Below are 25,328 nucleotides of genomic sequence, written 5' to 3'. Positions count from 1 at the left end.
CCGATGCACGGTTAGGGCTGACGGGTTCGAGGAGTCACCACAACACTGGCCAGGCACGGGACCGGACGCAGGCGCCACCACGAGAGCGGGCACAGCGTGCCCAACAGAGAATACACACCGCTAGCGAACGGCACGCCCTTCAGCCCTGCCCGCAGGCGGACGCCAACCCTGGGCCCCCACCCCCACACAGGCAGCCCGGAGTCTGGCAGATTCCAAAACTAGGGTTTGGTTTTGTAACATACAATTCTTCTCCCTTGACGGATACAGAGTACAACAAAATTAGTCACTTTTATTTAAAAGAAACATTACAAATAAGTGCAAAATTAAATTTCATGATTAAATACACACCAAAGTAACATGCATACTTTACACTGAAATCCACATACAAAGTTAGTTGATTACATGACAGTGAGAGAGAACTGGCAGAACCAGGAGCTGCCGCCGCAGACTTTCAATGTTTACAACCTGAAATCAAAACCATCCAATTAGGCTCCTGTAAAGGGAATTTAAGAAAACGGAATACGTACCTCTGGGAGTCCTAACAACATAGTGCCCATAACCTGTTTTAGCCACCGATGCTAAGAAACATTATCATGTGCCTTCCCTTCTCAGAATGCTAGAGAGAGCGCGGCGGGCTGAGGCTTCCCGCTCCTGCCCCGGTGTCCGGCCCGGCCGCTGTGGTGCCCAACCCTTCCCTCCACATCCTCTAAATTAAGTGACTGTCTCCGTGTTACTCTGCTCCCTACACACAACGGGGAAACTCAGGAGACCCGCGGGGCACACGAAGCGCTCTGCTCGCCGCGGGTGATGCCAACAGCTCCGACAGACAGACAGACAGACGGGGACGGCCGCGCCACAGGCCCGGGAGACCAGGACGCCAGCTCGCAGGGAGACGCCCACCCTAGGCTCTCTGACACGGCTGTCTCTTTGCGTCATGTTCAGAGGGGAGAAGGAATTCCTTTCTCCTTTTCTAAGGCAAGCTGCTGGTATTCTTGTTCTATTTAGAAATCTGGTGTAATGCGAGAACTCGCATTGACACATTTGTTCATTTCCCCATTACAGACTCAGTAAAAATGATGGCATCTATTGCCAAAACAAATTTCTATTTGTCCATCCTTTTGTCAACCCAGTCCCTACGTGTGTACGGAGCCCCCAGGTGCACGGGGAGGCGCAGGTGGGAGGGCAGAAGCTAGCGTCAAAGCTGAACTAAAGGTCGCGGGCCAGCAGTCGGGCCCAGGCGGCTCAGAGCCACTGAGCGTCTACACTGCCTTGATGATGATTCGTCCTTTAATACTGGAAATGGGAAGCCCTGCTCAAGGAAACAGACAACCACAGAATGGCCTCAGGACCAAGGTCCCCGGGCAGTCCTCCAGCCGCTGAGCCACGAGGCCCAAGGGCACCGGCACCCACCCCAGGAGTCTGAAGGGCACACGCAGCGCTTCGGGGGTGGCCGGCTGTGGGTGCTGGTTGTACTCCCGGTGGAGTCACAGCTTGTCATCGGTCATTTCTAGAAACTGTGCGTAGACGTCCCGGATGCACTCCCCCTTGGGGTTGAATAGGAATTTGTAGTAGCTGCCGTCTGCACAAATCGCTGAGACAGAAGGAGACCATTTTACTCACATTGTTTCTCCCCTCAACGTTAACAGCAAGCAGACCTCACTGAGCTGAACTGTAAATGGCCTCACTCTGGGCAGCGACCCAGAGGGAACATGGGTGACAAGGGACCGCCCCCCATTCCTGACTGAGCACACGTGTGGCCAGGAACCCCAACTGCTCTGGGGTGGTCCATGTATTCGACTTAAGTGTGGAGGGGAAAAACCCTGTCTGGTCATCAGTTCAAAAACCAAATGACATGCCCCCACAACTTCCTGGGAAACCCTGGAGGGCAGGGGGCTGACGTCACCCCACACGGCTGTGCAGACGCCTGAGTGGATCCCCTGGGCCCCCAGGAAAGCGAGCATGGGGCCACCAGCTCAAGGACCACTTACCAATGACGGCATTTGGCTCTGTTCCAAAGGCACAGATGCATGGAGAGCCTGAGGGAACCTGAAACTTGGAAAAACTCCACTTGGAACTGAAGTACTTTGGAAGGAAACTGGCTGAAGCCAGACTGGGGGGGGGGGGGGAGAGAAAAGGCAGTTACATCTCCATAACAAAGGTGAAATAACACAACTCTCTTTCATTGGGCCTGAGCCCAGATACTTTAAATTCTATATTTCCTTTTAATTTTATTTCTCACATGAAAAAAACAAAAGTGCTTAAAGTGGCTTCATGGTAACCCCAAAAACCACCAGCACCAGAAGAGGTAGAGGTTTCTACTGTGACTAAATTACTTTGCTAAACATGGCAAACATGAGGACAGGCACTGGGGTTCAGGTCTGAGTCCTAAATCACAGGAAAGGTGACTGGATCCTAATCAGACTCTGTCTAAGGAGCTAAAGACAAGGCCAATAACGATGCCCGTTTTCGCATCAGATACTGTGGACCCTTGAGCAATGAACAGGTGAGGGACACCAACCCCCTGCAGTCGAAATTCCATGTATAACTACTGACTCCCCAAAAATTTAACTCAGGGCCTACTGTTAACCAGTAACAAATGGTCAATTCACACCCGTTCTGTACGTTTTATGTACCACACATCCCATATTCTTACAAGAAAGCTAGAGAAAAGAAAATTCTAAGGAAGAGAAAAATATGTTCACGGCACTACCCTGTACCACGTGTCCGTGGCCCGTGGCCGTCACTCCTGTGCCGTGTGAGGGTCAGCCGTGCCTTGTCACACAACCCAATGAGCGACTGTGACTTTGCACCGAATGTGCCTGAAGGAGGGGCCTAGTGCTCTTAACTCTGGGAAACCTACCTAGACTGTTTATTCCTTTTTGGATCTTCGGCAGCAAAAATGTGCACTGTGCCGTGGTCACTGGACACGCAGATGAGGGAAGCGTCCGGATTGAAGTTAATGCTGCAGAGAAATCAGATGAAGCTCTGGTCTCATGTGGATGCAGAAGAGCCCGGGCCCCAACCGTAGTACCACGCCGCTATGTGAGCTGGCGCCTCAAACCCTGGCCTTCTCCGATTCCAGACAGCAACTGTTAGCACCACCACCCTCCACTAATCAGCGGCAGTGCTCTCCATGGAACCGGAGGGTCCACACTGGGGAACAACCCAGCGTGCCACAAAAGGGCCCCTCCCTGGGTACACTGATAAGGCTGGGTACCAGGGAGGGGAAGGGACTTCCTGCGGCCCCACCCTGAGGCTCTGGGGTCCCTGAGGCCACCTCTACATGCCAGTCAGGTGATGAAACTCCTCCCCTCCAGTGTCCCTGGCCCCTGGAGGTGCAGGCTGCCCTTTGGAGGTGGGCATCACTGGGGCTGGGCAGGCCCCCACTCTGGCTGGAGGGGCCCTGAGAGTAGACACAGGGGAGAGCCCCCACAGGGCCCCACAAGCACATTCAGTAAACACATATGTTAATTACATGTTTATCACACAGACCCAAATGCTGCTCGGCACCTGGAAAGGCCACAGACGCCAAGAACGAAACCCTGCCCAGGCAGGGGGTCCACCACGGCAGGGCTGCAGACCCCGAGTGATTACAGATGAGCTAACAAGGTCTCTGGTGTTTGCCTTAAAATACCACAGAAGAATCGGCTGGAGGAACAGTGGAGAAGAAATAAAACTGGCAAGTACCGACAAACATGGAGGCAGGGTCAATGGTAGTTCATTACAATCTCTCTAACTTTTGTACGTGTTCCCATAATAACGATCTAAAGTTAGTCATAATAAAACAAGCTGACACCTCTCTACAGCAGGTAGGGGCCCTGATTCTCCCTCAGTCACACGAGCCCTGTTTGACTCAGTCACTCAGGGGACATGGGGGTGGGGGGCTTCTTACCAATAAATATTGGCTGCTTGAGATCCTCTTCGTAGTTCCTGGATTAAATGCCCTGATGAAGTATCAAATATTCTTATAAGGGTCCCCTTTGAAAAACAGTGAAGTGTTTTATTATCATTCACAACTTTTTAGTTTTTTGAAATGAATATTATACTCACAAACCCATCAGTCCATACAACCCCTTCCCAACTCACCCACATCATCTAAAACTCAACATTTCCCTCCATTGTACCCGAGAGTTCAGGTGGTGGCTCTCTGGCCTGACAGCACTGGGTAGGAGCCAGACCCCTGGGTGCCAGCCCTCCACTAACCCCCTGCACCTACTGCCCCGGCAGACGCCTGAGAGAACCCGCAGCCTGTACGGACGTGTTCCTGGGGGGTTGTCAGTTCTCTGTCTAGAGCAATGACATCTTCGTTGTAACTCCCGTGGCCGGTTAGAAAAAAGCACAGTGATTCTATTTTGTACCAGGGAGGGGAAGGGACTTCCTGTGGCCCCACCCTGAAGCTCTGGGGTCCCTGAGGCCACCTCTACATGCCAGTCAGGTGACGAAACTCCTCCCCTCCAACGCCTTCGCCACCTTCCCAAGAGAAGGTGGCAAAGAACCCGTGAGCCGTCAGAGCCCACAGGGAAGGGCTGGTTTCCGCGGGGCCCGCACACTAAGTCCTTGGGAGCGCAAGGGCCCTTGCGAGGGCGGCCGGGGCAGGTGTGCAGCTGTCACGGGAGGACACGCACTTACTTTCTCAGATGCGGTTGCAATTCTTGTTCCCTGCAGGTTGAGAGCAATGCAGCTCAGGACGCCCTCGTGAGCTGGAATGTCCACGGGCGGCTTCTCGGTGCTGGCCAGGTCCACGAGCTGCACGTGGCCCGTGTGTGTGCCCGGGAAGGCCAGGAGGGAGTTGTTACTGTTGGGGCACAGGACGCAGAGGCCTGATCGGAGATGGAGAGAACCCATCAAGCACTCACGACTGTCTAAAAGCCTCTGCCTTACCCAAACAAAACCTATTCTCTGTCCTCTAGCTCACAAGAAAAAAAAATAAGACTTACTCATGTGCTTTAATTTTTTTTTTTTAAGATTTTATTTCTTTATCTTAGAGACAGAGAGGGAGAGAGAGATCGTGCAGGGTGGGAGGCAGAGGGAGGTGGAGAGATAATTCTCTCAAGCAGACTCCATGCTGAGCCCAAAGCCCAACATGGGGCTTGACCCCATGAGTCTGAGATCACGACCTGAGCCGAAACTAAGAGCTGGATGCCGAACTAACTGAGCCACCCAGGTGCCCCCTAGGGTTTTCATTTATATCAGAATCACAACATCTTTTCATTGTAAAAGGTATTAGAAGGCCAGACAAGGCTAAGTCCTGGGAGACTGAGACTGCCTCGTAACTGGAAACATCCACTGTCACATATCCACCTTCCATGGTGCCAGCCACTGAGAATACAAAACTGAAATACAAACACTCCATTAACAACTGCACAAAACCCCAAATACTCAGGAATAAATTTGACCAGTGCCTGCATCAAACACTGGGCCACAGTGTAGAAGGAAACCAAAGTTCTGATGGATGGAGAGCTGATCTGAGCTGACCTACTGTGGTCACGGCTGGAGTGTACTTTGCCTGCAGGGTCAGTCCGGTCACGATCCAAGTCTTTCTGCAGGCTTTATCAAACAGCGGACAAGCTGACACTAAACATCCTAAGGAAAGGCAAGGTCCTAGAATAGCCAAAATTTTTTGTAAAATAAGAACATTAGAGAACTTACACTACCTAATTTTAAGATTTTAAAGCTGTTGATACCAAAGCAGTATGGTATTGATGTAAGGACATATCACTGGAACAGAACAGAGAGTCCAGAGAAATCTTACACTTACTTGATTAAAAAAAAAAAAAAGTACCAAGATAATTCATTGCAGAAAAAAATAGTCGGATATTCGTAAAGAAAAATACAAATCTGGGCCTTTGTCTCATGCTATACACAAAAAAATAGATTAAAGACCTAACTTAAGATCTAAAGCTTCTAGAAGAACACATAAAAGAAAATCTTTGTTTTGCAAAAAACCACAGACCCACTGAAAATATCTGCAGCAGTGATAGACAAAGGGCCTTATCTAGAATATACAAAGAATTCTTACAAGTCAGTGAGAAGATAAAGTTAAAACAGGAAAAGACATGAAGACACCTCATAAAAGATGTCTGAATGGCAACAAGCACATGACAAGATGCTCAACACCGCCAGTCCTCAGAGAAATGCAAACAAAACCCCAGGGACATACCAGTCCCAAGGCAACACCCCACGTTCAGAAGAGTGACAATACCAAGTGCTGGGGCAGGGATGAGCTGCCATCCAGCCCTCCCTCCTAGGTCACTGATGGGGGTGCAAGAAGACACCACCATTTTGGAAAACATTTGCTAGTATTTTATAAACGTGGGCACATCATGACAATATGATCCAGCAGATGTGCTCTTCAGTATTCACCCAAGAGAAATAAAACAATTCCTCCAGGCAAAGACATGTCTGTGAACATTCACAGCAACTTCTGCTCATAATGGTCCAAACACTGGAGTGCATAAACAATTTGGTGTATCTATACTATACAGTTACTTAGGAATAAAAATGAGGAAAAGAATATATACGTAACACATGGAGGAACCTAAGAAATATTAGGCTAAGAGGAAGACCACAAAACTTGAAGGCCAGGTGGGGAAAGGGGCCACCTGGAACTCTTTTCCACTGTGGGGGTAGTTTCATGGCTGTTTACAATGACTAAATATATCGAACGATATAGTTAAAATGAGTGAGTTTTATGTATATTACAGCTCAATAAAGCTAGAAGAAAAACACTAAAAATTTTAAAAAGAAATTGAGGTGCTATAATGAGGAACAAAGTCACATGCAATCCTTGCTCCGAAGAAAAAGGGAATGAAACCCCTCAGAACTCAGTGAAAACACACAATTCCAAGGTCGCCCAAGGAGCGCCTGAACTGCTGACGACGACAGGGGGAAAGTTCCCGCATTCCAACCCCCCCGCCCCCTGCGTGGTAGGAGGGGGGTCTCAGCCACTCCCTGGCAGACCAGGTGCTGGTGTGAGCAATGCGGCCCAGAGAGCTCGCCCAGGAGGAGGTGGAGGGCACCCAGGGAAAAGGGTGTAGGAGGAAGAACGAGAAGCCTGTCTCCGTCAGAGTGTCCCCAGTGAGTGTCAGGACCCATCTGACCACGGCAGTGCCACTCAGAGACCTGCCGCAGAGGAGGGCACCCGGCACCGGTCTCCACCTGGACGGAACATCAAAGAGCCAACTTCCATCGTTACTCCTCTGCATTTCTTACCTTTAGGATTATAGCAGGTTTCAAAGACATGCAACTGATGGGGATTATGTGTGAACGTAAACACCTTAATCATTGAGTCCAAAACAACCACAATTCTGCAAAGAAAAAAACACAATCAGAATTCCTATTCCCAAAAGCAAAACTCAAGCATTTTGTGATTTTTGTTCTTATTATTTTGAAACTTAGAAACAGTCCAAACAGCACAGGCAGAAGGATCATTCTTGAATCAGAGCCCCACAAAGGCAAGGTCTCTGGAGGTCACCCATAAGCCCCTGGGGGTGTGGCAGGCACTGATGGACAAGCACCTCTCACCTGCGCACCTGGGTACAGGCTGACTAATGGACCTTCCTGAGGTTTAAGGACATTTTCATCAAATATTTCATCTAAAATAAGAACCAGGTAGAGTACATGGAGCAGAAAATAAAGAAATTTTCTTTACATACACTTTTAGATATGTCTGGATAATTTAGAAACGTTGGAAACTGGAAGGTCCTTGGATTTGGCTCCAGGATTTGATTAGGAGCCCCTAACAATCAACATTACCGGAAGTCACAAACCTAAGAATGCAGGTATGACAGTCCCCTATTCACATTCACCTTGTTCAGCATCTTTGCCCCTTCCACAGCTGAGTATAAGATGTAAATCACACCAAATTAAAATCCAAATTAACAAAACTCTATCTTGCTGAATGTACTAGTAAAAACTTCTGTTCTCCTAAACACCACGCTAGCAACGGCTGAAAGAAGCCTGCTACTTTCAACAGGTAACAGCAATGCCACCTTCTCACTAAGGAGTCTCCGTATCTTCCCTTACCTGCCAGCCAGTAACATTTACTGAGGCAGCTCGTGGCAAAGCTGGACCGAGAGTGAGGAAGGCTCACCCCTCGTGTCCTCAGCGGGAACCTGCTGGATGGGGACCGTCCTCTGAAGGACTGAGGACCACTGAGGGCTGCTGCCAGGCACATCCACTGACAAACTGCTTCTAAACGATCCGTGGAAGCCCATAAAACTCACGCCTTCTTTGCAGCAATACAGAGAATCGCATGTCCTTTGGGTCATAAACTACAATCATCACATCTGAAGACATGATTTTCCCAAACATGTTTCTTCCTTCAATATGAAAGTATTTCAGCCATCTTCAGAGAAACTTAGATAGTAAACCTACCGATCTCGCCGCAGCTTGACTGCTTTGACTTCTGTAGAAAATTCTATTTCAATAACAGTCTTCTTCTTCAGGTCATCCCAGATCATCACTGAAATTTCAGAGAAAGCTTATGGGCACAACAATACACAGCCTGTGGGGCCTCGCAGAAGGGTCCTGACCTCATGAAACTCTGACCAGGTGGAGGTATTGCTTTCCCACTGCCCAGTCTCAGACCCAAGGGACACGTGCAGCCCACCACTCGCAACGCTGTCTCTGAGAGCAGAGCGCTCACCCGCTCCCTCCCCGCTCTTCCCTTCCAGTACCCCAGCCCAGTCTCCCCCCACCACACACACACACACACACACACACACACGCACGCACGCAAGCACGCACACCTCCTTTCTGCCAACCTTGCCTAGCTGTCAGGCAAAGTTCTCCCCACCCCTCTTTCCTCGGTTTCACCTGCCTGAGCCAAAAGCAAGCCTAACCACAACTACTGCTGGAGTGCTAGAGAGACACCTGGATCAAGAAAAGAGAGGCTTCAGTTTTAATGGATTAAAAAACCAGGGCTGGGGATTACTCTCAACCCCAGCCCGACTGTTCTTGCTCTTCTTCGGTCTCACTTTGCTGCTCACACTGCAGTACTTTATGAAGCATTAACAGTTTGCATCCCAAGGGCTGAGAAAATTTACAGATAACCTTTGAGGATGAGGACGGCGAGCAGCACTGAGCTGGGGGAGAGGTGTGGGGGAGGGTGGTATCCAAATATTTTCTATCTTCTGCATCTTTCTCTTACAAAGCTGTCTAGGAAGAGTGTGAGGTGAGGGAAAATAAGCTTCAGCAGGTCATGGGCCAGGTGACCAAGGGTGGAAGGCAATGAATGTCTCCCCTAAAGGTCCTGACACCATGACCACCACGAGTCCTGGAGGTGAGATTTAGGGGTAAGTTTTGCCAGAATGGACTCAGTGACCTCAATTTCAAATCAAAAGATAACAACACCTAAGAGAACTACCAAACTTTTATTTTTATAAAATTATTTACTATCGAAGAGATTAAAATTTATAACCATTCAAAATGAAGCAGAAAATTCTGTTATTACTCCTTTAAAATGCCATCTCTGATAAATCTCTTCATTCCCAAGTCCCCAAAGTGGTCTAGCATGTTGGTAAGTGGGACAGAACCTCAGTCCACAGTCACCTCACTGAAATATAATAACTTTCTGGGCAAAGGACATGTACACTCTTGAACTTGTAAAGCAGTTCAAAAGTAAACTTTCTCTGGCTCTGCAACCTAACACCAAAAAATCTGCAATTCAAAACAAATGTAAACTGGCCCAATCCAGACAGAATCCCAAAGATGAGCCATATCAAGGGTGTCACAAATCCAAGTGAACTCTATTTTCAGAAATTTCTGGAAACAGCATGATGGAGCCCCAGAGCCAGCAGCTCGAATTCTCACTCACGAAAGCAAAGTGACCAGACACAATGCCCCAGACAGAAAAATCCACGGAGCTGGGGTGACCCTCAGCTCCCTGTGGTCTCCATGGGCTGCAAGCCACCGTCCTGGTGTGCTGGAAATTCTACATGTACACCCAGGATTTGGCATGTCTGTCTTTTAATACAGTTCCCGATAGCGAAAGGTACATTCACCAATTCTGGAATTCTTCTTTTGTCCTCTAAGCTCCTGATTAAGTAAGAAAAGGCCTTCTGGCGCTGCCTGAACAGCGTGTGCAGCCTCGGCTGGAACTTGCCTTGTTGCACTGTGATGACCAGTCTCCTCGAGTCTCATTTTACTGGTTTTCACAAACCGAAGACACTAGCTTCTTCACATTTCAACACCGTGTATCTTAATTTATAACTATTAAAATATTAAGAGTAAATTCAAGCAGCAATTTTGACATTATTGAAAAGCCACAGTGCCACAGGAGGGGCCGGGCTCTGGACTCTCTTTCCTCTTCAGTGATCAGTAACATGCTTCAAGGCAAAGGCTGACCCAGCAGCAGGACGTGTGCCCGCCCCCAAGCAGCCCAGGGAAAGGAATTATTTTATTTATTTATTTATTTTTAAGATTCTATTTATTGGGTGCCTGGGTGGCTCAGCTGGTTAAGCGACTGCCTTCGGCTCGGGTCATGATCTGAGTCCTGGGATCGAGTCCCACATCGGGCTCCCTGCTTGGCAGGGAGTCTGCTTCTCCCTCTGACCCTCTCCCTCCTCACGCTCTCTCTCTCTCTCTCTCAAATAAATAAAAGATTTTATTTCTTTATTGGGGGGGAACATGAGTGGGGGGAGCGGCAGAGGGAGAGGGAGAAGCAGGCTTCCCACTGAGCAGGGAGCCCTACATGGGGCTTGATCCCAGGACCCTGAGATCATGACCTGAGCCGAAGGCAGACGCTTGACTGAGTCACCCAGGCGCCCCAGGAAAGGAGTTCTAAGTACGCTCCATGCTGGGCTCCATGCCCAGCGTGGGTCTCGAACCCACAACTCTGAGATCAAGACTCAGATGCCCAACCGAACCCCCCTCTCCCCCGGTGCCCCCATTCCTGCACTCTGAGCATGGTGGCCTCTATGTTGCTTCTGGATGGCCTCTTTCAGAACTTCTAAGCCACAGGCTCTGCTGCCAACGACCCAGACAGCAACCCAGGCTTTCTGCCCTTCAGCCCTGGTCATGACAAGCTGGAAGGGTCCAAGCACACCACTGCAGGCAGTTCCACTCCCCATCCCCACTCACAGTGTCCACCAGGCTCCTCTGAGAGCTGCCAGCCGGGGCCCCAGAGCCTGCCAAGGATCATCCAGGACTCTGCACCTTTCTGTGCTCACCTGACTCCCCTCTCTCCCGATCACACCCTCAGCTGGTATTCAAAGTCCCTGGATCTGTCCTTACCCATCTCCACAATCCACCTCCCACCTCTTCTGGTGTTCTACCCTGCTTTCACAGATACCTGGGTTTACAGGTATCAAGTGTATACACACTGTGGTTGGTAAAGTTTTTGTTTCTCCCCTACTTTAAAAGCCAGACCTTTTACACCACAATCTCTCTGAACACACACAGACTTATACACACATACCAAACACATTATTCTTAAACCTAGAGCCAACATGGTTTTTTGTTCTACGTGGCAACCAAATCAATGTTTCTGTGAGTCAATGGCTCTTTGTAGGAAAAATAACCTTCCTATACCTTGCTTTAAAATGAACACATAACATTTATGATACCAACCCACAGTTGAATACTCAGGACAAAATGGGGTCCAGAGGCATGGCATGCCCCCTGTTTAGCCAACATTAATTGAAAAGCATGTGCTTGGGCGCCTGGGTGGCTCAGTCGGTTAAGTGACTGCCTTCGGCTCAGGTCATGGTCCCAGGGTCCTGGGATCAAGCCCCACATCGGGCTCCCTGCTCCACAGGAAGCTTGCTTCTCCCTCTCCCACTCCCCCTGCTTGTGTTCCCTCGCTTGCTGTGTCTCTCTCTGTCAAATAAATAAAATCTTTAAAAATAAATAAATAAATAAAATAAAACATATTTAAAAAAAAATGAAAAGCACGTGCTTTATGTCGATGGGAACAGGTGACCCTTGCCACACACTTTTTCTTCTGGGAACAGCAGGGACAAGACTTTCTCTCTGGATGCCTCCTGTCAGTGACTGGTCCTTCATACTCCACAGGGCCACCAGGGAAGAGCAAATGTAGCCACAAACACCAAGACACTCTAGAAAGTTCCAGACATTATAACATGGAAGGCATGGTCATTAAGCCCGCCATCACTTTACCTTTGTTGGGGGGGTATTTCGGCTTTTTCCCACCACCGACTAAAGCTAAATAGTTGCAGCGAAATAACATTTCAACATGGCCAACTCCTCCTTCCAGAAATTCTGAAATGATATTGAAAAAAAGTTAGTATGTATATTTTGCAATTTAAATACAGAAAAAAGGGAAAGGTAACACTCAGCATTTGACTTTCATCAGTGATCTATACCTGACTACCATCAGCAATGAGACTGCCAGCTGGCCAGGAAAGAGGAAGAGCTGTGGGCCTTGGACCTCCCTCAGCAGCCCATCCTCATGAGCTGTGTTCCCCAGGTATAAATGCTGAGCACCCAGCACCCTAAGAAGCCAACGTACCAAAATGTATGAAAACTCCTATTTTAAGGGGTAGCAAAATCTCCAAGCTCTAAGAAAGCATGCTAAATGCTTTAATGTAAAAGCAGAGTTCATCACTTTAAACACCTCTTCCACTGGCTTGAAATGCTCAAAAATGTTGGTGAATTATGTTAAGAGGAAAATGTCAGCAGATTTTCAGATGTCCTCCATGACAAAAGGAAGACCAACAATGCTCATTCAGGGAAGGTAATGGGAACCTGGTGAGAAGTTTGGGGCTCAGAGAAGCGAACCCCACTCTGGATGGTTTCTGCTGCAGAGCTGGACCACCCATCCTGTTCTCACCAGCTCTGCACTCTGGTCAGCAACGACCAGAACTCCTGGCACAGGGAGGGCACAGCAAAGGGCAAGTGAGGAAGCAACACCTCTGAAAGTTAGAAGTTAAATGAAGATCAGCCATGGCCATTCAAGGTGATTCCAAAGTTCATCAGCTGGCTCTGTGAGAAAAGTATATTCAAGGCTTCACAGAAATGCTAGAAAGGACTAACTATCAACTTGACCCTTGGGAATGAACTGCACAGGTCCACTTATAGGCAGATTTTTTTCAATAAATACAGTCTGATACTGTAAATGTATTTTCTCTTAATGATTTTTTTTTTTTAAGATTTTACTTATTTATTTGACAGAGAGAGACACAGCAAGAGAGGGAACACAAGCAGGGCGAGTGGGAGAGGGAGAAGCAGGCCTCCTGCCGAACAGGGAGCCCGATGCGGGGCTTGATCCCAGGACCCTGGGACCATGACCTGAGCCAAAGGCAGACGCTTAACGACTGAGTCACCCAGGCACCCCTCTTAATGATTTTCTTAACAGTATTTCCTTTTGTTGAGCTTTATTGTATGAATATAGTATACGATACATATAACATACAAAATACGTTTTAACTGTTATCAATAAAGCTTCTGGTCAACAATACGCTATTAGCAGTTAGGTTGTTGGGGAGTCAAAAGTCATACATAGGGGCGCCTGGGTGGCTCAGCTGGTGAAGGATCTGCCTTTGGCTCAGGTCATGAACCTAGGGTCCTGGGATTGAGCCCCACATCGGGCTCCCTGCTCGGCGGGGAGCCTGCTTCTCCCTCACCTTCTCTCTCTGCCCCTCCCGCTTGTGCTCTCCCTCCCTCACTCTCTCTCGAATAAAATAAATAAAATAAAATCTAAAAAAAAAAAAGTCACACGTGGATTTTCAACTGCAGGGTGTGTGTGTGTGTGTGTGTGTATGTGTATGTGTGTGTGATCGCTCCTAATTCCCGGTTGTTCAGGGTCAAGAGCAATATATTTACACAAGCATCTGGGGTCTTCCAATTTTTTTCTTTCAGATAAAATCCCTTAGGGCGCCTGGGTGGCTCAGTCATTAAGCATCTGTCTTTGGCTCAGGTCATGATCCCAGGTCCTGGGATGGAGCCCCGCATCAGGCTCCCTGCTCAGCGGGAAGCCTGCTTCTCCCTCTCCCACTCCCCCTGCTTGTGTTCCCTCTCTCGCTGTGTCTCTCTGTTGAATAAAATCTCAAAAAAAAAAAAAAGATAAAATCCATTAGGTATAATTGATGAATCAAACAGTATATGTGTCTGCATAAAATGAACACATTTTGCCAAATTACCCTATAAAAAGATTCTACCAACCTAAACTGAACCACTGAGGTCATGAAACAGGCCATGGAATAGTCTGCTTCTCCACAGCCAAACCAAAGCTACATGCGAATGTGGGAACACCACCCGTCATGACAATCCGCTCACTCCCCTCCACCTCACATGCTTCCCATTTCTCTCTAGTCCCTTCATCTTGGACATGCTGGGGTGAGCACAGGAGCATGAGGCCCATTACACAAAACGAGGATCAAGGCCCCCAACATACCGTTAAGTCAGGTAGGCTGCTGGACTGGGTAACATCAGGAATCATGCACGACAGGTCACCTCTTTTTTTCCAGACACTTAGTGTGTCACACGAAGGACCCTGCCCGTCTTATTCATGACCGTATCCCCAGCCCCAGCGCAGCATTAGGCGCTGGAGGCACCAACCACTGCCCAGTGGGCTCGGGAATGCACAGCCCTCACCTGCGTCCCACCTCAGTCATGTGCTGTTCTCTCTCGGTCTCTGTGTCCTCTCTACTTCCCCACACATGGCTGCCAATGTCACATGTGTGAGCACTGGTCATGGGGAGGGAAACATGGGTGACACGAATACAGGGGAAGGCCTGCGAACCCCTGTGCCCCCCTTGCAGGCCGGGCCCGCTCACTGAGCAGGGGCTGTACAAGTTCTCACCACCTCTGCACCGCAGAAGAGTTGGTTTCTAAATGAAAAGGGAAATTAACTTTTTATGAGTATTCCTTGTTTCTATAATCACTGGATATCATATTTTATCTAAACGTATCATTCTCGAACCTTCTTCCCAGCACACGCTCAGATGTGAGTCCAAGTCCTACACGTGGACCCCACAGGCTGCCATTGCAGGCAGTCCTCCCTGGGGCCTCACAGCTTTCTGGGAGTGCAGCAGAGCTGCATGCCCACTTCAAGTGTGATTAAGATGCAGGACCCTCAACGCCTGGGAGGGAGTTGGGAGAAAGCTGCCTCCAACGGCTCCCAGTCCTTGCTGGCGGTGGGCACACCTGGGAGAGGCAGCTCATGGCCAATCCCACCTACTCAGTGCCACGGTCACACTGGAGGTAACGGACGACAGCCCAGATCTGGGGGTGACCACGGAAATGCAGGCACACTTCCTTCCTCCTCATTTAGGAAAGCAAACCGTCAAGATAAAACAGGAACAAGATCCAGCCTGTTTTCTGTCAAGTTGTAAGTTGCCAGAAATTAACAGCAGACCAACCTACAAGTGCACAGGGGCGGATTGCTTAAAATACACCATCAAAAAGCACAGCAAGGCCCCACCATGATCCTTTTCAAATTCACTCCAAGCTAAGCTTAGGGACAGACTGCCCCAGACCCAGTCAGGCTGAGCAGCAAGAGGAAACAATACTTGTTCTCAGCATGACAATGGCAAACCCTCTGGAACTTAGCCTTTTAAATGCTTCTTGTCTAACGTATTTTTTTTTTTTTTTAGATTATTTATTTACGAGAGAGAGCGAGAGCGAGAGAGAGAGAGCCCGCGCATGCACGATCAAGGAGGGAGGGGCACAGGAAGAGGGAGAAGAGGATTCCCTGCCGAGCAGGAAGCCCGATGCGGGGTTCCATCCCAGGACCCCGAGATCATGACATGAGCTGAAGGCAGATACTCAACCGACTGAGCCACCCAGGCACCCTAATGTATTTTTAGAAAAATCCTGAGTTTGTTATAAACATATCATTAATTAGGAAATAGCTGTCAATATATTGCTATGATTCAACTGGAAACTAAGCCTGTAACTCCTAAATTTCTAGGTCACTTTATTTTATTTATTTATTTAAAGGTTTTATTTATTTTACAGAGAGAGACACAGCGAGAGAGGGAACACAAGCAGGGGGAATGGGAGAGGGAGAGCAGGCTCCCCACCAAGCAGGGAGCCCGATGTGGGGCTCGATCCCAGGACCTTGGGGTCATGACCTGAGCCGAAGACAGACGCTTAACCACTGAGCCACCCAGGCACCCCGTCCCTATGTTATTTATTTGTCAAAGAGAAGGAGAGCACAAGCAGGGGCGGCGGCAGGTAAAGGGAGAAGCAGGCTCCCCGCTGAGCGAGGAGCCCCATGTGGGACCCAATCCCAGGACCCTGGGACCACGACCTGAGCCAAAGGTAGACACTTAACCGACTGAGCCAACCAGGGGTCCCTCTAGGTCACTTTAAATAAAAAGTATTTGCAAGTCAAATTGTTTCAAAGTATTTTGTCACTATTGATCCATATAAAGCAGAATTGTCTTAATTCACTAAGCAACCAAAAAACAAATACAAGGCAGATTCTCAGAAGACTGACAGGAAACTCCCGTCATGGCCTGAAGCACTCACTGACCCACTCTCTAAGAGCACACGGCTGCTGGACTGACAGATGATGAAGGCACAAGCTTACACAGCACTTAATATGTGTGCCAGGCACTAATCTATGTGTTTTAAGCATTCTAATTCACTGATCTTCACGATAATCTTAGGAGGCAGACAGTTATCACGTCCCTTTTACACAAAGAAAGTGAGGCCAAGAGAAGGTGAGGAACTTGCCCAAGGTCACACAGCAGCCTGGTAAGGGGCAGAGTCAGATTCCACCCAACCAATGTGGGCCAAGAACCTGAGCCCTTAACTACCAGCTATACGGTCTGTCTCTAATAAATGCAAGTTATACACCTCAATTTACAAAGTCAACTCCTAGATGTAAAGCACCACTTACTGTTTTATACACCAGGGCTGTTGTACAAAGACTGCACTTGACAAAGGGGTTTCACTGTCAAAACATTTCTGAAAGTCCCTGATGCTGGGTTATGAGTTGTGATAACGGAAGGGAGCTGTTCAGTGGAGCACCGGGATGCAGTAACTTCCTCTTACAGAAAGAAAGAGTTCCAGCATCAGAAAATATAACTGTGCACTGAGTAAAAACCAAAACCACAACTACAGGAAGAAAAAGGATGTTTCTCATTTTCTATGATTTATCTGAGATTTGTTCATCTGTTGGCAGTGCCTGATTCTCCAAGCAAGTAAAGAGAGGAGACACCAAAAGCGTAAGAAAAATACCTTGGGGGAAAAGTAAATTGAAAACAAGTCTACCTGTAAAATTTACCAATTTTTCCTGTCAAATGGCAAAAGGATCACCATTATTTTAGTATTATCAATAGAAGTCCTGATTCCACTTAAGAAGCTTTTGAAAACTTGCATTCCCCGAAAACGTAACTTAAGACACTGAAATACGGGGCGCCTGGGTGGCTCAGTCGTTAAGCGTCTGCCTTCGGCTCAGGTCATGATCCCGGGGTCCTGGGATCGAGTCCCGCATCGGGCTCCCTGCTCGGCGGGAAGCCTGCTTCTCCCTCTCCCATTCCCCCTGCTTGTGTTCCTGCTCTCGCTATCTCTCTCTCTGTCAAATAAATAAATAAAATCTTTAAAAAAAAAACAAAAAAAAAAGACACTGAAATACGTAAACAGAAGCAACTACAATTTATTGCTACAGATAATATTTTCTAAGTGGTCATTTATCAAGAGTCAAGAGTCCCATATACTGAATTAAACCCATCACTTGAGTTCTCTACAACTTCACATTCAGCAGGAAGAGAGAGAATGGCCTGCACCACTACTCCATGTTCTCCTGTGGCAGCTAGCGACAATTGAAGACATGGCAGAGACACGTGACGTTTCAAAGTTCACATCCACCGGAGAAATCAGAGCCGGGCCACGCCCACTGGATCAGCCCTGCACCCCGTCTAGGCCAGCAGAGGGCCATGAACCTATTTACTTCTCAAAACCAGGACCCCGCCCCCCACAACTGTGAGATAAAATGCAGATTCTTTGAAGTCTGGAAAAAGGGAGAAACTACGAAATGTCAACTACTCTTACCTTGTTTCTCTTTTTCTTTTAGCGGATCGGTGTTATAGACTCGGAATCCATTTTCCATCCCACAGGCAAAGCATCCTTAAGTGTGAAAGCGAGAGAGAGACACACATTAATCCACAGTGGGATCTCAGCTAAGGGCCCCAGGGCCCAGAACAGCCAAAACAAGGGGTCTGGAGAAAGCAGACTTTCCTAAGAGCTCTTGCAGAGACTCGGACAACACGGTGTGGTCTGCTCAGCCACAGCTAACCTCCTGGGGCTGCTAGTAAACGACGTGCATACCCCGGCACAACGTTTTCGGTCATCTAACATGGAAAAGAGCCTTTGGAGTCACTCCAACTTCCTCCTGAAGGGCCTTTCTCTGGCATTCCTGAAGACCAGCTCTGCCTAAACTTAATTCCACGAGAGGGGTTCACCAGCTACCTCCACAAGCCATTCTGCCACTGCACATTTCCCTCAACACCTGCCTCTTGCTAACACTCACCACTGGCTCCCCCATTCCTTTTTTTTTTTCTTTTTTAAGATTTTATTTATTGATTTTGACAGAGAGAGACAGCGAGAGAGGGAACACAAGCAGGGGGAGTGGGAGAGGGAGAAGCAGGCTTCCCGCGGAGCAGGGAGCTCGATGTGGGGCTCAATCCCAGGATCCTGGGATTATGACCTGAGCCGAAGGCAGACGCCTAACGACTGAGCCACCCAGGCGCCCCTGGCTCCCCCATTCCTAACACATCTCTCGAGTGCTGTCTGTCAGACACCAAGATCTGGAGAGGCAATGACAGAACAAGAAAGTCCATGCCTTCCGGAAGACAGCTGCGAGCCAGCAATCCCAGCAAGTGTGGCCACAGCAGACCGGGGAGGGTGGGGGCGGGGAAGGGCTGCTGCAGGATGGCCTTCCAGAAAGTGGCCTGAGGTCTCCCGTGACCTCCCCCCACCTGTAAACAAGCCTAACCTTGAAACCTCTGTCACGGTCACACACCAGGTTGTTAATGGTCCAATGAACATCCACCAGAACAGCCAGAATGGTGGAAAGCACCAAGTATAAAGCAGGTTTGGAGGGAACTCTGAACCTGCTGGTGGATGGCGAACCGGTGCCACACCCTGGAACGCTGTTTGCTTGACCTACTACAGCTGTCAGCTCTACTCCTTGGTGCGTAGGCCTTACAGAGATGGCCACATAGGTTCGCCAAGACACGCATTACAAAGTTCACAGCAGCACTCTTACACCCTAATAGCCAAAAACTGGGAACCCACCCAAATGACCCCCGATGGCAGACTGAATTAATTTTGATATAGTCACACGGGAAACCACTGTGCATCAATGAGAATGATCTACAACAATACTCGGCAATATAGAGAATGTCCCACAAACGTGACGTTGAATGAAAAAGCCAGGAACAAAAATAAAGTACAGACACAGGCAAAACTAATCTACACCACTGGAAGTTAGACTGGACTGTGGCAGTGACTGGAAGGAGCACCGGGCGGCCAGGTGTGTTCAATTTCTTCACCTGGCTGCTGCTGGAAGGTGTGTTCAGGTTGGAAAATTCATCAAGCTGAACACTTAGGGCTTGTGCACTTTTCTGTAAGTATTGCATACTTCAATAGAAAGAAGGAAAGGTATTACGAACACCAAAGGTTGGCAACCACTCTCCAAGAAGTCTAGGCATCATCCTTGCTATGTTCACACAACTTTTTCCCACAGAGGAAGCCCCAGCCCAACAGCTGGGGACCCCACAGGGCCCTGGGCTGGCTGGGGGCTCTCTTCTATACACAGGCACACCTTGTTCCATGTTGCTTCACAGACCCTGTGCTTCGTGCAATCGAAGGTTTGGGGCAGTCCTGCCTCCACCAAGTCTATCAGCACCATTCTCCATAGCATTTGCTCACTCACGTCTCTGTGTCACATTCTGGTAAGTCTAGCAAGATTTCAAACTTTTCCATTAGTATATTTGTTATGGTGATCTGTGATTAGTGATTATAACTCACTGAAAACTCAGATGGTAGCTAACATTTTTTAGCAATGAACTATTTCTTAATTAAGATGTACAGGGGCGGGCGCCTGGGTTGGGCGACTCCTTCAGCTCAGATCATGATCCTGGAGTCCCTGGATCCAGTCCCGCATCGGGCTCCCTGCTCAGCGGGGAGTCTGCTTCTCCCTCTGACCCTCCCCCCTCTCATGTGCTCTCTCTCATTCTCTCTCTCAAATAAATAAATAAAATCTTAAAAAAAAAAAAAAGATGTACAGGGGCGCCTCGGTGGCTCAGTCGGTTGGGCATCTGCCTTTGACTCTGGTCATGATCCCAGGGTCCTGGGATCAAGTCCTGTGTCGGGCTCCCCACTCAATGGGGAGCCTGCTTCTCCCTCTCCCTCTGCCTGCCAGTCCCCCTGCTTGTGCTCTTTCTCGGAAATAAATAAAGAAAATCTTTTTTTCTTTTTTTAAGATTTTATTTATTGAGAGAAAGAGAGAGACTGCGTGTGCATGCACGCACATGAGCAGAGAGAAAGAGAGAGAGACTGCGTGTGCATGCACGCACATGAGCAGGGGGAAGGGGAGAAGGAGGGGCAGAGGGAGAAGGAGAGGGACAAGCAGACTACCTGCTGAGTGTGGAGCCCGATGCAGGGCTTGATCCCAGGACCCTGAGATCATGACCTGAGTGGAAGTCAGTGGAAGATGCTTAACCGGCTGAGCCACCCAGGTGCCCAAAAATCTTAAAAAAAAAAATTAAAGTACGTACATTTTTCTGTAGACACAATGCCATTACACACTTAACACACTGCAGTACAGTGTAAACATAACTTTTATATGCACTGAGAAATGAAAATATTCATTTGACTCACTTTATTGTGATAGTCTCTAGTGCAGTTGTCTCTGAGGTGTGCGTGTAGAGACAACTCCCATAACAGCCCACATGCAAATACTACCACCACACCCCCCTACCCCCTTTCCCCATAGCTACAGTGAAGTGGGCCAAGGACAGGAGTCTGTGGCCTCAGGTCTTGGTCCAGGCAGGATAAGCAAGTATATACACAAAGGGTACATACTCAAAGATTTGAGTTTCCCAAGGGAATAGGAAAAAAAAAATAGGCAGCTAAATTATAGAAATGTACATCTCAACACTTAAGAGTCTTGAAGACCACCGTGCAAATTATTTTTAGAAGATAAAAGTTTGAACATGTGAGCAAATGTCCTTTTAAAAATGATTTCTTGTACATCTGAAACAAATGTAACATTGTGTATCAACTACATTTCAACTAAAAAATTTTATTTTAAGATTTATTTATTCATTTGAGAGAGAGAGAGAGAAACAGCATAAGAGGGGAGAGGGTCAGAGGGAGAAGCAGGTTCCCCGCTGAGCCGGGAGCCCGATGTGGGACTCGATCCCAGGATTCCGGGATCATGACCTGAGCTGAAGGCAGTTGCTTAACCAACTGAGCCACCCAGGCACCCTCAACTAAAAAATTTTTTAAATAAAGAATGATTCTTAGGGACGCCTAGGTGGCCCAGTCAGTTAAGTGTCTGCCTTCGGCTCAGGTCATGATCTCAGGGTCCTGGGATGGAGCCCCGTACTGGGCTCCCTGCTCAGCAGGAAGTCTGCTTCTCCTTCTCCCTAGGCCTGCCACTCCCCCTGCTTGTGCCCTCTCAAATAAATAAAATCTTAAAAACAAACAATGATTTCTAAGCAAAAGTTGCAACGAGTGTTAAAAATGCTGAAGAGGGGGGCACCTGGGTGGCTCAGTCGTTAAGCGTCTGCCTTCGGCTCAGGTCATGATCCCAGGGTCCTGGGATCGAGCCCCGCATTGGGCTCCCTGCTCAGCGGGAAGCCTGTTTCTCCCTCTCCCACTCCCCCTGCTTGTGTTCCCTCTCTCACTGTGTCTCTCTCTGTCAAATAAATAAATAAAATCTTAAAAAAAAAAAAATGCTGAAGAGGGGCGCCTGGGTGGCTCAATCAGTTGAGCGTCCAACTCTTGGTTTCAGCTCAGGTCATGATCTCAAGCCCCACGTCCACAGGGCTCCCCACTCAGCAGGGAGTCAGCTTGGGGTTCTCCCTTTCCCTCTGCACCCCCACCCCTGGCTTGTGTGCGCATGCACACTCTCTCTCTCACATTTAAAAAACGCTGAGTAGAAATTAAAAATCAGTATAAGTAAAAACAAAATGTAATAAATTCAATCATCTAGCATAAATTTATAGAGAATTTAACCTAAGGGTAATCAGAAGTTTAAGTATAAAAGCATATTTTTTTCCTTCAAAAACACTTACTTTACCTACAATTTGTTAAAATGAAATGAGCTGGGCTTACAGAAGGGTATTTTTCAGACAATGGAAATATGGCCTTTTAAGAGCCACAGCTGTATTTTATTTTATTTATTTCTCGAGAGAGGGAGAAGATCCCAAGCAGGCTCTGCTGGATCTCATGACCCCGAGACCAACACCCAAGCCAAAACTAAGAGTCGCATGCCCAACTGACCGAGCCACCCAGGCGCCCCACAGAGCTGTATTTTAAAAACAATCTTTGATAAAGTCTTTATAAAAATATAATAATCTTCACTGGTTTCTTAAATAATCAGCATCATTATGAGCCTCAAATACTGTACTGAAACTTAATTCAAAGATTCCTCACTCAGTATCAAGGCGGGTATCATAAGAATGAATCTCTTGCATTAAATGACTTCAAGTCACTAAGCTGCTTGCGTTTGTAAACACAAAAGGTATCACAAGTTTTTATAGTTACCTCTCCCCTCCCTTACTACCAGCTAGCCATCTCTTTCCACTGAAAACATATTATTTTTTTAAAGATTTTATTTATTGATTGATTGGGGGGAATGACAGAGGCAGAAGCAGACTCCCCACCAAGCAGGGAGCTCAGCTCAGGACTCGATCCCAGGACCCCGGGATCATGACATGAGACGAAGGCAGATACTTAACTGAGCCAACCAGGCACCCCTGAAAACATAATCCTTTTTTTTTTTTTAGATTTTATTTATTTATTTGAGAGAGCGAGAATGAGAGAGAGTACATGAGAGGGGGTAGGGTTAGAGGGAGAAGCAGACTCCCTGCCGAGCAGGGAGCCCGATGCGGGACTCGATCCCGGGACTCCAGGATCATGACCTGAGCCGAAGGCAGCCGCTTAACCAACTGAGCCATCCAGGCGCCCCTGAAAACATATTTCTTAAGGAGTTGTTATATCACTGTTAATTCCTTAAAGAGCTTTCAATTATTATCAAACCCATTAAAAAACCTACTGCCCTCCTCTGGTCATCAAACCCCAAAACGTTCAGCCACATAATTGCCCAAAGTCCAACATCTGGCCCCAAACTCATACCTCACTCATAAATAACGTTCTCCCACAATCCCCGCAGTCCGGCCCAACCAAAACCACCTTCCGTGGCTCAGCCCACGGCACCCACACCCTTCCCAAACTTTGCCCGCGGCCAACTGCCACCTCCTCCGAGAACCTGGCCCTGACCCTGACCTCCAAGGCTGGAAGGAAACTCGCCCTCCTCCAACCACATGAAAACCTCCTTATCTTGGCATGCCTCTTTCTCCCTGCCACCTTGTTATCTCGCCTGTGACACCACAATCAACACCTGTGGGCAGGTTTAACCCATCCTTCAGAGCACAGCACAGAGTAAACAGGCCAACCACAGCTGGGCAACCGCGGCATCGTCTATTGAAAATTATCTTCACAGGGGCGCCTGAGCGGCTCAGTCGGTGAGCGTCTGACTTTGACTCGGGTCGTGATCCCGGGGCCCTGGGATCGAGCCCCGCGTCGGGCTCCTGCTCGGCGGAGAGCCTGCTTCTCCCTCTGCCTGCCACTGCCTATCTGTGCTCTCTCTGTCAAATAAATAAAATCTTAAAAAAAAAAAAAAGAAAATTATCTTCACAAATGCGCGATGCTCTTCGAAAACCAAACCTCCAAAGCGACCACGTAAGAGCTCTTCAAGTCTGTCCCCGAACAGCAGCTGTCACCCCCTTTCTCCCCGGGGGGAAGCTAGTAACTGTGCAGTGGGGAGGCAGCGCTGCGCCCGGTCCTCCCCGGTCCTCCCCGCCCCTCCCGGGCCCTCCCCGCCCCTCCCCTCCCGCATCCTGCCGGCTTCCCCGGACGTGGCTCCGAGAGCGGCTTAAACCACCCAGGGACCTCAGCTGGGTTCCAAAACGTGAGCATAAAGTGCCGTTCCCCCAGTGGCACACTCAACAGTCCAGCCCTGAGAGGTCCTTTGGTTTCACCCAACAAGAAGAAAAAACGCTAAGTTCAGCGACGCCTTCCCGTTAAAACCAACGCACCAGGCGAGGACCCACACCCGACCAGGTCGTGGGCCTGCCGGACTCGGCAGTAAAGTCTCAGGACGCAGCTGGAAAGAAACTCAAGTGTTGTTCAACTCAACTAGAGCTGATCCGCCGGGATCCTAAACGGGCACAGGAAAAAGCGGAGTTTCGGAGCGGACCCCAGTATAAGCCGCGGGGAAAACCCGATTATCGTCGAGCCGGCGAGAGCCCGCGGAGGAGGGCGGACCGAGTGGAGGCGGCCGTCGCCCCGAGCCCCAGGGAGTCCGGAGGCGAGGCACCCGCCCCGGCCTCGGCCCGCACCCCCCGCCCGGAGTGGGAGCGGCGCCGGCAGGGCCGGTCGCGAGGCCAGGACAAAACTGGGGGTGGCAGGTCAAGGGCCGCCTCGGGGGGAGGGCGTGCGGGAAGGTGTCGGGGAGGAGGACCCGCCAGGGCGCCAGGTGTTGGGGGGCGGCCGGGGAGGGGCCGGGCCGGGTCGGAAGCGTCGGGGAGGGGCCGAGTCGGGCCGGGGGGGCGCCGGGGGCGCCGGGGGAGGGGCCGGCCCGGTCGGGGGGCTCCGGAAGAGGCCGGGTGGGGCCCGGGCGCGCGCAGGGGCGCCCTCACCGTGGTCCTGGTTGAAGCCGGCATAGAGCAGCCCGTTGCCGTGGGGGTTACACGGCAGGAGGTTCATGGCGCCGCCGCGAAGGTCCGCCGCTCCTCAGCGCCGCATGCCCTCGGGGAGGCCGGGCGCTGGGGTCCCGTCCGTCCGGCGGAGGCCGCCGCGCCGGAAGCGAGGGGCGGACGTGCGTGCGCGCGCAGCCAGGGAGCCGCGGAGCGCCGAGCGCATCCACCTGGGCCCGGCCAGGGTGGTGAGGGAGCGCCGAGAACGTCACGTGTGCGGGGGCGGGGCCTGTGCGGAGGGAGGCGGGCTTGGGGCAGAGGGGAGGGGCCTGGCGGCAGGGTGGCGGGGCGGGCCTGGGGCGGAGAACCACCTACCGGGTCCGAGGAGACTGGAGGGCAACCTACCCCGGCCCCGGGCGATTCAAAGAGGCAACCGCGCCCCACCCCCGCCCCTCGCGAGCAGGCAGGGCCCACAGCCCTATATAT

The 25,328-nt window shown here is 49.5% G+C and overlaps 1 protein-coding gene across 1 annotated transcript; it reads right to left on the bottom strand.

Moving 5' to 3' along the window:
* Nucleotides 1-262: 262 nt before the first annotated feature.
* Nucleotides 263-25,035, bottom strand: WDR45B (WD repeat domain 45B). Its single transcript, XM_035025705.1, has 10 exons — nucleotides 24,846-25,035; nucleotides 17,965-18,039; nucleotides 12,121-12,222; nucleotides 8,377-8,464; nucleotides 7,213-7,307; nucleotides 4,630-4,820; nucleotides 3,893-3,978; nucleotides 2,861-2,962; nucleotides 1,989-2,110; nucleotides 263-1,591 (listed from the first exon to the last, which is right to left on the bottom strand). The coding sequence occupies exons 1-10, from the start codon at nucleotides 24,910-24,912 to the stop codon at nucleotides 1,485-1,487; spliced, it is 1,035 nt and encodes a 344-aa protein (XP_034881596.1). The 5' UTR covers nucleotides 24,913-25,035; the 3' UTR covers nucleotides 263-1,484.
* Between the last annotated feature and the right edge of the window lie 293 nt (nucleotides 25,036-25,328).

This window comes from Mirounga leonina, unplaced genomic scaffold, assembly GCF_011800145.1.
Source record: "Mirounga leonina isolate KUSES-001 unplaced genomic scaffold, KU_Mleo_1.0 Mir_197, whole genome shotgun sequence".
NCBI classification, from domain to species: Eukaryota; Metazoa; Chordata; class Mammalia; order Carnivora; family Phocidae; genus Mirounga; species Mirounga leonina.
The sequence above is the reverse complement of the archived record's forward strand: the minus strand, read 5'-3'. Positions and strand labels throughout refer to the sequence as shown.

Coding starts and splice junctions, on each gene's coding strand:
- WDR45B (XM_035025705.1), bottom strand. CDS start 24,912: ATGAACCTCCTGCCGTGTAACCCCCACGGCAACGGGCTGCTCTATGCC. Junction 12,223..17,964: donor AAAAGAAAAAGAGAAACAAG/GTAAGAGTAGTT, acceptor ATATCATTTCAG/AATTTCTGGAAGGAGGAGTT. Junction 1,592..1,988: donor AGAGCCAAATGCCGTCATTG/GTAAGTGGTCCT, acceptor CTTCTGTCTCAG/CGATTTGTGCAGACGGCAGC.